The 14511-nt window shown below is 34.8% G+C and overlaps 1 protein-coding gene across 1 annotated transcript; it reads right to left on the bottom strand.

Moving 5' to 3' along the window:
• Window positions 1-10658: 10658 nt before the first annotated feature.
• LOC145097204 (NEP1-interacting protein-like 1) lies at window positions 10659-13545 on the bottom strand. Its single transcript, XM_079034725.1, has 5 exons — window positions 13173-13545; window positions 12375-12553; window positions 11925-12008; window positions 11427-11594; window positions 10659-10949 (listed from the first exon to the last, which is right to left on the bottom strand). The coding sequence occupies exons 1-5, from the start codon at window positions 13336-13338 to the stop codon at window positions 10827-10829; spliced, it is 720 nt and encodes a 239-aa protein (XP_078890851.1). The 5' UTR covers window positions 13339-13545; the 3' UTR covers window positions 10659-10826.
• Window positions 13546-14511: the final 966 nt, after the last annotated feature.

The following is a 14511-nucleotide window of genomic DNA, read 5'->3' as shown; positions in this document are numbered from 1 at the left end:
AGACCCAAAGTCTAAGGCGCAGCCCACACCGAGGCCCAAATACTCAAGGCCCAACTGGCAGCGTTACGCGGGGCGTAACTCAACGTACGCTTAGCGTACCGGCTCCATGACGAGTACGTTGGGCGTAACTGCACGTACGCTCAGCGTAGTGCTCTGTTAAGTGATTTCCTCATTAAGTGCTTACTACTCCATTCCAAGGGCTACAAACTCAGATCCAGGTCTTATTTCACGACTTAAACCATAAAGTCACTGAGTTGGTGACTTAATATGGCTCAAACCAACTCAAACTTCCAAAATGATCTTCTACATCCAAGAAGAGGACTAGATCTCATGCATAGGCTTAATAGAACCCCAAAGGTTGGAACTTTACTGCTTATGGGACTCATATGACTCTAAGGGAGGCAACCCTGGTCTTAGAAACGAGCTTAACCCACCAAGACCCAAACTTGGGACCAAAAGGTCCATAAACTTGTACTAGAGGAGATCTAAGAGATTAATCATCAAGCTCAAGACTTTTTACCTTGAAGAGGTCCGAAATGAAGCACTTATCCCAGATCTACAAGCTCTAGCTTCAAAGGTTCCTCCTAGCCAACCTTCTTCTCTTGGCTTCCAAGCTTTAATCCACAAAAATGGGTTTTCCAAGGTCAAACACACCCAACAATGGAGGTTGGATGGCTATCTAGGGTTTCTAAGGATAAGAGCGTGTTTATGGAGGCTAGGGTGAGAACCATTATGTTCCTTTTATAGTGGCTAACCCAAAAAGTAGGGTTTTGAGACTCTGAGCGTATGCTAGGCGTACGCCATGAACACCCATGACCAACTTGCTCCATTACGTTGGACGTAACCCAGCTTACGTTGGGCGTACCCACGCGCGCCCCAACATGCATGCATGGTCTTCCATGCCAACTTTTCTCTATAAGGGCCATTCTTGCCAAATCTTGAAAGTGTCATAACTCCTTCATTCTAGATCCGATTCTGATGAACTTTATATCCACGAAAAGGTGGCGAGAAGATCTTCGCTTCTAGCAACACACCCCGATCCGAAACCTTCCCGAATAATAACCCATTGCTCATGAAAGACCGAAATGCCCTTACTCTTGATCTCGGGAACCCATAAATAGATATTTTAAGAACGGGGTGTTACACGATCACTACCCCATTAGAGCTCAACCAATCCATTCCCTCGATAACCTTGTTCCCACGTAGCGGAATGGGAATCAAGTCAATCGGATACTGCTCGCTGAATAACTGAAGGGTACAACCCCGATGAACCCTCGCAACTTGAACAAACCTATCATCAGCAATCTCGACATCTAAAGGACAATCCAGCTCCTCCGGAGCACCAGCAAACCTCTTGGTAAGCGCAAGATATAAAAATGATCGGGTAGCCCCCGAATCACAATACCAAAGCATATATATCGTTCACAAGGAACGATCCTAAAATAAAACACATAAACATAAGCAGTCAATTCAATATAAATAAAGAGATAGTGAGAAGATGCAGATTCGTCACGACATTGGGAGCTGCATGCGCCTCCTCTTCCGTTGGTTGGAAAGCCCTGATCTTCGCCGCAGGCGCATTTGCCCGACCCTAGTGGCCGTCAGTAATCCAGAGAGTCGTAGGAGTGGGTGCTAACACCATTCCTGCTGCAGCCAAACTCGAACAATGTTCCTTCTTGTGGCCCCTCTGATTACACTGAAAAAAATCAAATCAGATACCAAGGTGATGGTGGTGGTAACACAATCCCTGCTGACATGACCAGTCCGACCGCAATTGAAGCAACCAGAACCACCCACCCTGCATGTTCCCTCGTGCGACCTATCGCACTTGCCGTAGAGGCCTCGGCCCTTGTAACACATGTTCCATGTATTACTTAGTTTATTTAATTTTAGGGTATTATGCCTGGACTCGACGAGTTGGGATTCCAACTCGTCGAGTAGAGACATTTATATAAACGTGTGATCGGGACCTACTCGACGAGTCGGAAGGCCCCGACTCGGCAACTAGGAGCTGTGATGTGTGCAAACTCACTTAGTTTTAAACCTACTTTTAATTATAAAATAAACACACAAAGGCAGTGGACCTATCAATTGTGGTATAGTTAAATAAGTAGGGTATCGAACACAGGGAACGGTAAATTAAAACTAAAAACTAATTTTATCTAAATTAATTAATAAGTAGGGGTTTTCTCTAGTTTTACAAGACTAGAAACTTACTAACTATTACTTAATCTAAAAACTAGAAAACTAAGAATTAACTAGATTCAATAATGGGAAGGAACTTCTGTTTAGTTCAACTCAATTGATCCTATGGTTGATTTCAAGGTAATGGTGCAATGGATTAATTCTTTTATTGGTTAACGATTCAAGTGATTAGATTCGCGTTCACTACACTAATCCTTAGCAAATAAACTAACTTAAACAATGGCCAGTTGTCTAATTTAATTCAATTCACTAGGTTAATTATTCGGGTTAATTTAGACTTGCAATAGTTAACTAATCTGGTCTTTTAATTAACTTCTTGTTTGATGGTCATCACACAAGCTTGCACATGAATTTACTCAATTTTCTTATTAATTCTAGTTTCATGTTCATTAATCCTAGACATATGATAAAGTGGTCATATAACATATGAGGTTGATAATCAAAAGATGTTCATGCTATTTAATTACCTTCCTATTAACAGAAAATTAATTATTATTCACACACAAGGTTCTTTAGCAAGCTAAAATAACAAAAATCACCAACTTAGAATTAATCCTACCAATAATCAAACCATAGTATCAATTTTGTATCCCCAAACAGAAGTCTAAAAGTTTTAGCTCATAATTAAAGTAAATAACAGCAAACAAACAGATTTTAATTGTTTAACCATAATGACAAAACAAAAGATTAAGTAGAATGATGAAATTTGCCTCAATTCTTCCTTCGGAATTGGATTCTAGCTTGTATCTTCGTCCTCTAGGGTTTTTCTGACTTCTTAATCGCAGCTAAACTCTCCAGAATCGTTCCAGAATTCCCCCTCATCGTTCTGAGGAGTTATCTTTATATATGCGAATCGACTCGTCAAGTCAGGTGCCGACTCGTCGAGTCCATCTCTCAGTCCCCGTATGCGATAAGTCTCTGGGTCTCCGAGTCTTTATCTTCTCGAATATTCGTGTGGACTCGCCGAGTAGTCGACCCTACTCGCCGAGTATGTGTTATTTTTAGTGTTTTTTTCTTCTTTGTTCCATTCTCGAACTCTCAACCGCTTCTCCTGCTTCCTTTTACTTCCGAGCTTCATTTTTGGACTAAAAACATAATTCAAACACTTTTAAGTACCTTTTGTCCACAAAATGCAATAATTTAGCTAATAAATGAATAAAAATCTATACTTAATATGAACTAAATATGCACATATCAAGCTGTCAAAAGAAACCCTAATTTTCAGGGTTTGTACCCTATATATAGAACATTAACTCTTAGGGCTGGCCTCCTTACCAGCCTCCCTTGCCTAGAAGAAATCCTAGATCGTTTTCTCCACTTGTTCATGGAGTTTTGAGAGCTTGAGAGTGATTCTTGAAGGAAGTCTTGAAGAGAGAAGTACCAAACTTGGAGGGGTGACCTTGGATCCAGAAAGTCTTCATCAAAGGCTACATATTGGAGGTATAAAGTCGCAACCTTGACTTATTGATTAGTAGATCTCATTCCTCGTAGTGTTAGCCTAGTTTGGGACTATTTGGGTTTAAGCAAGTTATGAAGTTATGGTTTCAGATCTGGACATATCAGGGCCTTTGGGGACTTAAAGTTGCCAACCTTATCAAGTCCTTGACCTCCTTCATGCTCCAAGTCCTTTGACAAGCGTTGATTAAGTGTTTTTAGCCTTGGATGCCTTGAATGCACGTAAAGTTTGCAACTTTACATGGTATCTTAACTAGGGAAGGCTAGATCTGAAGTTTGGGACTCTAGATCCCACTAGAAAAGGCCGAAAATGAGAAAGACTAATGGAACTTTCCGAGTTCTTTAATCAACTCGACGAGTCGGCCAAGGGGTTTACGGCCAAAGGGTTTACGGCCAGGGGTTTTTGGTTGAGAGTTGGCGGCCATGAACATTAGGGAACTCGACGAGTCACTGAAGTGACTCGGCGAGTTGACAAGTTATGCAAGGAACTCGACGAGTGGTTGGTTGTACTCGACGAGTTGAGGTCAACATGGACTGTTGACCTCAACAGTGGACCTTGACTTTGTCCAGGGTTGACCTGAGGGTATTTATGGGTTTGTGTCAAGTTAATCACCTGATTATTATGGGCAATTAAGAAGGAGCAGAGTGTGGGATATATCTGATTTCAGCTTATCAGTTCAACATTCGAGAGGTGAGTCTTCTCACCATACCAGTGGGTCTAAGGCACCAAGGCCGGCCCATTTTAGGTTATATGGTACACTAGTTGTAGTAGAGATATGGGGTATGATAGTTAGCTTTATGCTAAGTGGTATGCTAGTGATTATTTGATATGTGGTATGCTAGTTGTCTTTGTGATACTTGCATGGAAGACCATGTGGCGTAGCCCATGGCACAATGGTATAAGACCCTAGGGGAGCCCACGACATCCTTACAGGTTTATGTACGTGTTATGTGTAGATACTCCTGTGATACATGATAAGTTATTTGATTATATATGGTATTTGCTGGGAAAGACCATCGGGGGAGCCCATGGCACTTGGATGTAAGATCATCTGGGGAGCCTATAGCTGTCCGACAGGGAAAGACCATGGGGGAGCCCATTACACTTAGGTGTAAGACCATGTGAGGGAGCCCATGGCGTCCTTATGCAGGGATATGTGGTAGAGATAGCTTTATGGCTAATATGTTATGTGAAATGTGGTAGAGATAGCTTTATGGCTAATATGTTATGTGAAATGTGGTAGAGATAGCTTTTATAGCTAATGATATATGGTAGAGATAAATTTATAGCTAATATGATATGTGTTATGAGGATTGTGTGTGGGGTATGCTCTGGGGGACTCACTAAGCTTTATGCTTACAGTTTACAGTTTTGGTTTCAGGTATCAACAGTTTGGAAACGGAGAGCTCGGATTGATCGCAATGCACACACCTATGATTTCCGCAACGAATGATTTTGGGATGAAATCTGATAAATGATTTACTTAACGATGATTTGAAATGTTTGAAATAAATGGTATCAATGTTTTAGCTATATTAAAAATGAAATTTTTATCCTTGATTTTTGGGTCGTTAGAAGTTGGTATCAGAGCCTTGGTTTGAGGGATTCGGGGATACCTTTGGGTGTGTCTAAACTCAAACTGAGGATCTGTAAAGTCTACCTGTTTTGAGAGATTCCTGTGTATGTGGATCTTATAGCCTCAGAATAATTGATTTGGTCTGATTTCCTGTTTTGTGTATAATTTGCATGCATAAGGCAGCTGACAGCGATGGTGGATATGGACATCATGGGTTGTGGCATATGGGCCGAATGTTTTATGACAGTTTGTGGGTCGGAGATTACCCTGGGGTAAGCTTAGGATGAGATTAGTGACAAGAGTCACTTGATTGTGAATTTTATGTACAAATAGAATTGTTTGATTGGAATATGTTGGTTAGTTTTTCGTTGTCCGAATGCTGCTTGCTTTGTGCTTTGTGGGACTACTAGGAATGTGAGCTAGCTACTAAGTGAATATGCTAGGTCACATGTGGCACAAGCTGGATAATCTCAGAGTAATGGATTTGGCCCTATTGTGCAACTCTTGTTTGAGTCTAACCATTCTAGGATTGAGCCTGTTACTCGAAGGATTATCTGATCTCTGTTGCATGTGGCTATATTCATAAGGTAGCTAGTTGACATTATTGGGAATATTTTAGCAGGTGAGGGCTGGGTGGGTTCAGGAACCTGGTTTTACATCAATTTCTAAACCGAATTGAACCGGCCGGTTTTTAGAAAAACCCGGTTGAACCGATCAAAATATACCAGTTGAACCGGTTAAACCAAATAAAAACACATGGAAAAGAACCATTTTCATAATAAAATTTTATGAATTTTTGCAAATCTATATAGTTTTCTCTAAACAAAAACATATGATAAATGTTATAAAGTTTTTAATGTATTTGGAGTGATCTACAACTTATTTGTATATATACTTTTAATGTTTGAACTTGTAAACATCAAATTCATGATTGATATATGTATGTATATATAGAAAAAAGGAAAACATATGAAAATTATAGAAACCGGTTGAACCGTGAACCGGTCACTTTACCAGTTCAAATAAAAAACTGGTTTTTAAAACATTGATAATAATATTATGGGTTGAAACCCCTATGTGCTCACCAGACTCCCAAGCATGTTCACTCAGTTTCTTTGTATCATAGGTAATGATACGAAGGTACAATCCACTGTGAAATTCAAGGAGTATAGGCCATTAGTGCAATGAGTTACTGTAAGGCTTATAATGATTACATTTATGCTTATGTATCTTGTATTAGTTATGACATCCAAAAGTTTATAATAATCAATGAAAAACATTTCTTCGGAAATACTTTTTATGGGACAGATTCTGCATTCATAAACAAACCCTGTTTTTTTTAATAAGCATAGATAAAACGGTCTTTTCTGGCCAAGAAAATTGGGGATGTCACAGTATCTAATATTTCCAATTCTCCATACTTGCCTTCTTTCCAATCAGTCAATGTAGTTTACACTTTAATACATTAGGACAATATACTTTTGTTTTATAAACTTTATATTCGCTTTAATTAAACTTCCTAACTTCTTCATTTCAGTTGTATTATTGAATCCTTTGATCTTACTATAAGAAACTATTTCTTTTTTCCTGGCCTTCATCATTTGTAACTCTTCTAATAATTATTCATTTCGAATCCCAAAATCTTCTTCATACTATGACGATTCCCATATTTCTTAGTTATAATCAAACAACTCACAATTTATGTTGGTCAATCTTTAAATCTTCTAGTTGCACTACATTGCAAGTGGAACTTCGAATCAATGGTTGTATCTAGGCCAAATACCAAATACACATGGACATGCATCATCTATGCAAACCATTTATTATGATCTCTTATTTACTCATGATATATGTTCTTTAAACAATCCATTTAAACCTTCACTGACTTCAAATCATCATGTCCCGAGCCTTGTACTTTGTGCACGAATATTCATATAATTCATGTCTTATTGAATTTCACATCTTACTAAACATTTCTTTCCATTTCCATTTGTCTTTAGATGTAGAAATCGGCAATAAGGGTGTGCATGTTCTCTTTTTGCTAAGGTATTCCTTATCAAGTTTAGCACATCAAAGTGATATGCTCTTACAATTTACGTATCATCGACATTTTCTTTACATTATACTACATCTTTATCCAATACATCATGAAATATTTTTAATTATTCACATTCGGAAGTTGTAACTCAATTATTTTCTTTTCCTCCACTTGTCTTAGTTATAACTTTAGTTCCTTGCTCAACACTTGCTTTTTTCAACCAATGCACGTCGAGGTTTTTAATCCTCATTAGTCGATTTCTCATGATTGTATTCGGTTGACAACCAAATTTCTCATCCTTCGCTCAACTATACTCCTTTCTTTAATTACTTTCATTCATATATTTTTTTCTTACTTATCTTAATTGGGTTATCTGTCCCATCAATCTATGTTACAACTCGATTAACTCTATAACACGAGTCATTTTCTTTATTTCATTTCTATCTTTCAGTTTCCATTAAAAAATAGAGTTCTCATTTACACAAACTTGGAATGTTGTAAATCAATTATTGAGTTGGAGAAGACTTTCAAGAAGTTATCTAATAAAGTTTTTAATTTGAAAAGAAAAATACTCTTACTAGCATTAAAAGAGTTGGAGAATAAACAACTAGGAAGATACTAACAAATTAGTGTTATAGATTAAAGGACATCTTGAACTGTCATTTGCAAGAACGTTTGTTGTAGTTCCTGACCAAGATACTAAAAAAAAAGGAAAAGAGGATAAGCCTAAGATTTCCATTCCTATAAGATGCTCTCTGTTAGATTTATATGCTCATGAATCATTTTAGAATGATGTTTGCTAATAACATATGGTTCTATAGGGTCACACCTTTAACAAGTAGTCACTTACTGAATATTTATTAGAATTTGATTATTAATAAATATTATCAACTCTTATAATTAATTGAGGAATTATTATTTTATAGAAATAATATTTCTAGAAGTTATAACTAGCTATTTAATCACGCGGTATGATCTAATTTGTTGTGTACAAGTTTTTAGACCTCTTCAAGTTCAAAAGATAAAGACATGTACATGTATTAAATGGGTTGAACTATAAGACACTCCATCTCCCCTCTCTTCCTTACTTTCGGCTGAGACCATCCCATTGGGATGGTATATTGCTTGTTTGACTTATTCTTAGATGCATCATACCTCTATGTTTTCATCCCTTTGCATTTAGTAAGAGCATGGATCTTACATCCAAGTGTGAATATATAAGAGAGTGTGAGGCTTGCCTTTTTGGTTAGTCTTTCATCTTTTTCTTTCTCATTATCAAAACTAGCTCATCCCCTCTCCTTTCTCTATATTGAAGACTAGTGAAAGAAGTTGGTGGTTTTAAGTGTTTGTCCTGGAAGAATAAATTGTGTTTGGTTCTTAAAGGCTTAAGAAATACTTTTACAAGAGAGAACTAGTATTCTTAGAAATTCAAACTTGTTGGTGGATACATTATAGAGAAACTCTTCATTGGGTTTGGCCGTCTACGTCATCTCCCAGATTGTCAAGTGGGATCAAGTCTGTAAAGGTTGTCATCTAAACATCATATGGTTGTTTTATAATCTTTCAAACTAATGTAATTGAATCCTTGGTGGTTTATTTTTTAAATTTGTCTTAAAATAATAGTTACCGATTTTCGTTATAAGAAAAAAAAAATCATTTTTAAGCTTTCAAAACTCATCATTGTCTTCCCAAGTCACCTCCAAAGCAACTGAATAAGAAGTTGAGAAAAACTACTTTGGGAGAAGAATCGTAGAACAATGATGAAGACAAAGAACCAATTGGCATCATCTTTAAGAAAGAATAAGATAGAGGAAGATAGAAAAAAAAGGATAATAAACTCTGAAAGAAAAGGTTGGATAATATGAAATAGATTCAAGTGAAAGTTCTTAGGAGAATCCATAAAAACCTACAAGTTAAACACAAACCGAACCCCAACCGCCCAACTCAAACCACTCAAGCTCAACTACCCAATTATGAAATATGAATCCCTCAAATGCATACCCACTTACAAATTTGACCTTTCCATTAGCATCAACACTAAATCAACCTACCTAAGCAAGAGCAAGACCATCCATTGAAACTATCCAAACTCTACCTACCCAAATAGCCTCTACCCAATCAATCACTCAAAATATACTATACCTACTATCGGAATTTCCACTTCTAAACCAAAAGGTAAAGACATATCATTTACTAAGCTTGTTGCTACCTATTCCATAAAGAAGAAGGGTCCCACTATTGACCCTAAGGATAGAGGAATATGATCATTTGTTTCCTAATTCAGTGAGGCCTATTGTACAAGAGCTTATTGTATAGGATCCTGTTGTTGAAGTGCTTGGTGAGAATAAAGAAGAAGAATATTTTGATATTAAAGCTTAAGTTGATATTTAGTTGGAAGAAGCAAGATTGCTAGAACTTGAAGGAATTGTCAAATAGGAGTTTTATGATGCTTAGTTACTAAAACAGATGACTTATCAACAACTACTTGGGATTGGAAGTTCATCAAAGATCCTATTATAAAAATTATCAAATCATACAAAAAGCATGAGGAAAAAGAGCTTTTCCTCCCATTACAACACATAGGAGGATGGGCAAATCCCTTTTATCAATCCCACAAGGTCACCAACGTCCAGAGTCTAATTCTCAAACATGGAACATCCCATCAGAGGGAAGAAGAAAAGTACAAGAAATTCCTTAAAATATGTAGATTATATATGCAGAAACTATCAAGGATTTTGCTTCACTAGATCTTGAACTAAGAATATTCATTCAAGCACAAATTCATGTTCATTACTTGAAATTAGAAAACATGGAAAGATTGGAGAAAGGGATACTATTGGAAATACCTGAGAAAGTAGTAATATATTCTTACAAGAACATGAATATGGTTATGAGACTTGAAAGAAGCACTTGTTTCCAATCTCATTATTGGGCAAGGTGATTGAGATTTTGAAGTAGTTTAATGATGATCTAAATGAACTAAGGGCCGAATATGTTATGTTGCTATAATAGTTCAATATTGTATGAAGATTGGCAATGGATTTGAAATACAAGATTGACTTCAAGTAAAAGATTTTAAGGTTTGCAAGGATTTTTGCATTTGGTGTTTGATGTTGCATATCAATGTTACTTTGCAAGTACTTTGCAATGGTGTTGCAAGTATTGGTGTAGATGTTTGTTCTGTACCACTTCATTGGGCACAACAACCTTCTTTCAGGTATTTTCAGTTATTCTTGATGATTAGGATAAGAAGATTTATGTCTTTTACACAGACGGAAGATTGATAATGAGTTTTTTCCCATCTTTTTTGGTGGGACAAAAACTTACAATTATTTGTGTCCCATAGTCCAAAACAAGAAAGTACCAAACAAAAGAGTGGGAAATGTTGAAACTATACTTTTATACATAAAACCTCATCTATATCATGATACATATACAAAACAGATCATACAAAAAGTTAGGGTCTAACCCAAGAAATAAAGAAACTTCAGGGGTCAAACTGAAAAAAAAAATGGGAATTTACATGACTCAGAAAAATATAAAAAAATAATTTAAATATCTCTTCTACATAATGGACAAGACCCATGTCTCACAAGCCATTTATCAATGCATGGTAGGTGGAACATATGATGACATTGTGGCAAACTTCTAACTGTTTCTCCAAGTTGGAAATCCTGTACAAATAAATATCAAGTACCAAATCCTCAATTAGAATTTCATCAATATTTATAAATCATGATATGCTTCAAACATTTGTTTTATATACATAGAGGGCTTAATGAGTGTTTCTCTTTTGACTTGATGCATAAAGAATGACTTAATAAAGAACACTAGAGAACTGAATTTTTCCCCATTAAGTCAAACTTTTTACTAATTTTCCTTCATTTTAGACTTCCATGTACCAAATTGTGCCATCATTTTTTCATATATATTTATAAATATTTAATTCAAATAGCATTTTATCCTAATAAATATGAAAGAACTAGTTCAACTACCACCCAAGTTGCCTTACTTTAAAATGATTGTCTATGAACAATGCATGTTTCAAGCAAGAACAAGCTAATTACACTTTTTTCAACATCTCGTATATGCAAATGACGTAAATGCCCTCATCCTTAGAGCTAAAAGAAAATTAGGAATGATGATATTACCTGTAGGCATACAGAGCAAGAGACTCTCTCCCCTGAATCATCCACATCATTATCACTTGTAATTGCAATTTTGGGTATTTTTTCAAGAGAATATTCAGGCAACCCTTTAGAACCTCCAATGTCAAATATGCTATGAAGCTCATCAAATCCAGTTTCAATAGCTCCCATCTAAGTTATAACACAAAAATGGGTCATGAACATTGCACAATGAGAAAGTTTGTTTTATAAAAAGCCAAAAATAGAAATATACTTTCATTTATTTATGTATAATAGCATCCTATTTCCATTTCTTTCCATTTTCCAATACAATTATAGTCATGAAAATTGGTTTGAATTGGATAGCATTGCTATAAATGAGTAGAAGTTTCAAAGTACAATATTGTAATAGGGAGAAATAGAAGTAGAATACTATAATAACAAAATTAATAAAAAAAAAAAATTATGGTGCTATATACAAAGAATAAATGAATTGAAATTATCAGATTTTGCAGAATTTACCTGACTTTGAACTGCACTTAACATGGCTGGACCAATACGTTCACGAACAAGCCTACCACTTAACAAGCTTACAATCACATCAATCTGTGACAATTTTTAGCAAAAATGGATTAGCATTTGTAAAACTAAATAAAACTCAAAGAATCATTTTCTTGAAACATACTGTTGTATTTCAAGAAAGTGAGAGAGAACAGCCAATTGATCAAGAAGTTGTAAAAGTAACCCTTTTTAAGCACCCCTAAACTTGATTTTCGTAAAAATTATCGTTCTTTCCGATGTATTGATGAAAAGTTTGAATCTTTGAAACAACTTTGTGATTTATTTCTTCAACATTGTTGATATCTTTGGAAGAAAAGGAAGTTTCTACAAAAGGGTTATTTTTCCAACAACCCCTGAGAGCCCAGTTGAATTCGATAAACATATGAAGGTTAGAAAAGTAAAATTGCTCACCAAGTATAGAAGACAACCAATCCCAGATTCATCTGATTTCCACAAAACAAGTGAAGATTCAAAGACTTCAATGGAAAAAACAGCACCCGAAATGGCTCCAACTGCAGCTCCCCTCACAAATCCACTCTCTGTTTCTTGGCCTATCAAAGCCCCAGTCATTGCCCCTAATAAAGTCCCAACTGCAAAGATATATCATATACTCATATTAGATTTTTATAAGAAGAAGATGATGAAGTTCCTTTGTTTATAAGAAAATAAAGTGGTCTTCATATGTTTACACTTTTTTCAAAACAAAAAGATTTCTTGAACCTTTATCAAGTTAATTATAAAAATGGTCTTGCTGATATCAAGTAAAATCGAAAAGAAAGGAGGGAATTGACATGATTTGGATAAGATTGATTAGCTTTTTATTCAAATATGTAAAAAAGTAAAGATGGCTGAAGCTTTTTTTTTTATTATATATGTTGCTTTATCTTAATCTTGCTTCACGTTTTACATATACATCATCATTCATCAATTCGTTAAGCAACAGCAACCATAAACATGCTAGTTGAATGAAATTTTGATAATTAGAGATGAAATCGAAAGGGAACCTACAAGGGTATAACCCCCTAACCCTAACATAACAAATTGAGAAGCAAGTTCGGATGAATTTGGGAATTTAGATAGAAAAACAAGAAATCCCTTTTCCTATTACGGAAAACCCACATGAAAAAACTTACAAATATCAACAACAGAAATCCAATTTCGACAAATTAAGATACAAAATTGGGATAAACAAGAGAAAGGAACACAAACCTAATGCAAAGAAGAAGGTGAAAATTGCAGAGAAGACATTCCCAATAATCACAGGAACTGCAGGGGTGAAGAAATCTTTGACTCTGAGAAACGAATTGACGAATGAAAAAGAAGAAATGTTTGAAGATAAGGGCGAAGAATGAGAAGGGTATGAGTAGAAGGCCATTATTAACGAATTGTACACAAGATTTCTTGAAAAATGTGTTTGATGTTTAAATAGAAGACGCGGAAAGGAAAGGAAAGGATCGATACTTCGTCGTTAAGAGAGAAAGAAACCCAATTGAAATAACCAGCCAACAAGCATTTATAGCTTTGCGACTTTCTTGTGGATCATCAACAACGAGAAATTTTAGTAATCTCGGACATGTAAATTCTTTTTGGATATCGAGACTCTTTATGGACACCAAGTTGAATTATTTTAAAAGATATTATCTTTTGATATTGTATTTGCTGTTTTATGAAAAAATTAAAACTTCCTATATATAGAAAAAGATGTAAAAAGAGAGATTAGAGAAATATCTCTTATGTAGAACATTTTATTTCAAACTTATATAAAATAATTAGAACAAAATCTCATGTAGTACGATTTTAAAAACCATTTGTTTAATATACTTACTTGTTTATGTTTTTATTAAATGTTTTATGAGGTTTTTACTTTTATTTTGTTGTACAAAACTACCAATAACAACATGTTAAATTATTAATTTTTCTTAGCATAGACAAATTTTTTGTTGGTTCCTAAACTATTTAGTCTTTTTTGTTCCTATTTACTTTTGTCTCGTAAAAGTTCGTTTTAGACCAAAAAGATTTTGTAAAACAGAATGATACGTTTCTATATTTAGGAATATAAAAACTTAAAAATAAATGAAAAATAAATATTTATTAGTATTTCATAACTTTTTATTTCAAAATAATAAAAAATAAAAATCATACATTTATGGAATAATAAAGTTTTATTGTTTTGGGTTTTGACCACACCATTTTGAAAATGTTATATTTTTGGTCCTTTTTTTTGACTTTTCAATCTTAATCAGAATAAATGTTTTTTAAAAATGACAATTTTGACCCAATTATTATACTTTAATCGTATGTTGTTTTTTTTTTATTGCTTATTGAATTTGTAGTGGATTTATTCACCATTTGTTTTTTAATCGATGAATTTAAAGACCCTTATATTTTTGTTTGTTTAAAAATAAGTACGACCCAATGCGAAACTTGGGTTTTTTACTAGTTCTAATAAAAATAGTAGGCATAATATATTTTTATAAGTAATATTTTATACATATAATTTTAGAATATTACACAGTAAAGAAAGTGATTTTTTTGTTTATTATTTATT

Source organism: Lactuca serriola, chromosome 4, assembly GCF_051521515.1.
Source record: "Lactuca serriola cultivar US96UC23 chromosome 4, Lser_US96UC23_V15, whole genome shotgun sequence".
NCBI classification, from domain to species: domain Eukaryota; kingdom Viridiplantae; phylum Streptophyta; class Magnoliopsida; order Asterales; family Asteraceae; genus Lactuca; species Lactuca serriola.
Note: the sequence above shows the minus strand (reverse complement) of the source record. Positions and strands in the feature narration are given on the sequence as shown.

Excerpts from the sequence above, each read along its gene's own strand:
- LOC145097204 (XM_079034725.1), bottom strand. The coding sequence starts at position 13,338 with ATGGCCTTCTACTCATACCCTTCTCATTCTTCGCCCTTATCTTCAAAC. Across the intron at positions 12,554-13,172 it reads CACCTTCTTCTTTGCATTAG|TTGGGACTTTATTAGGGGCA; the intron begins GTTTGTGTTCCT and ends ATATCTTTGCAG. Across the intron at positions 12,009-12,374 it reads TTGGTTGTCTTCTATACTTG|ATTGATGTGATTGTAAGCTT; the intron begins GTGAGCAATTTT and ends AAATTGTCACAG.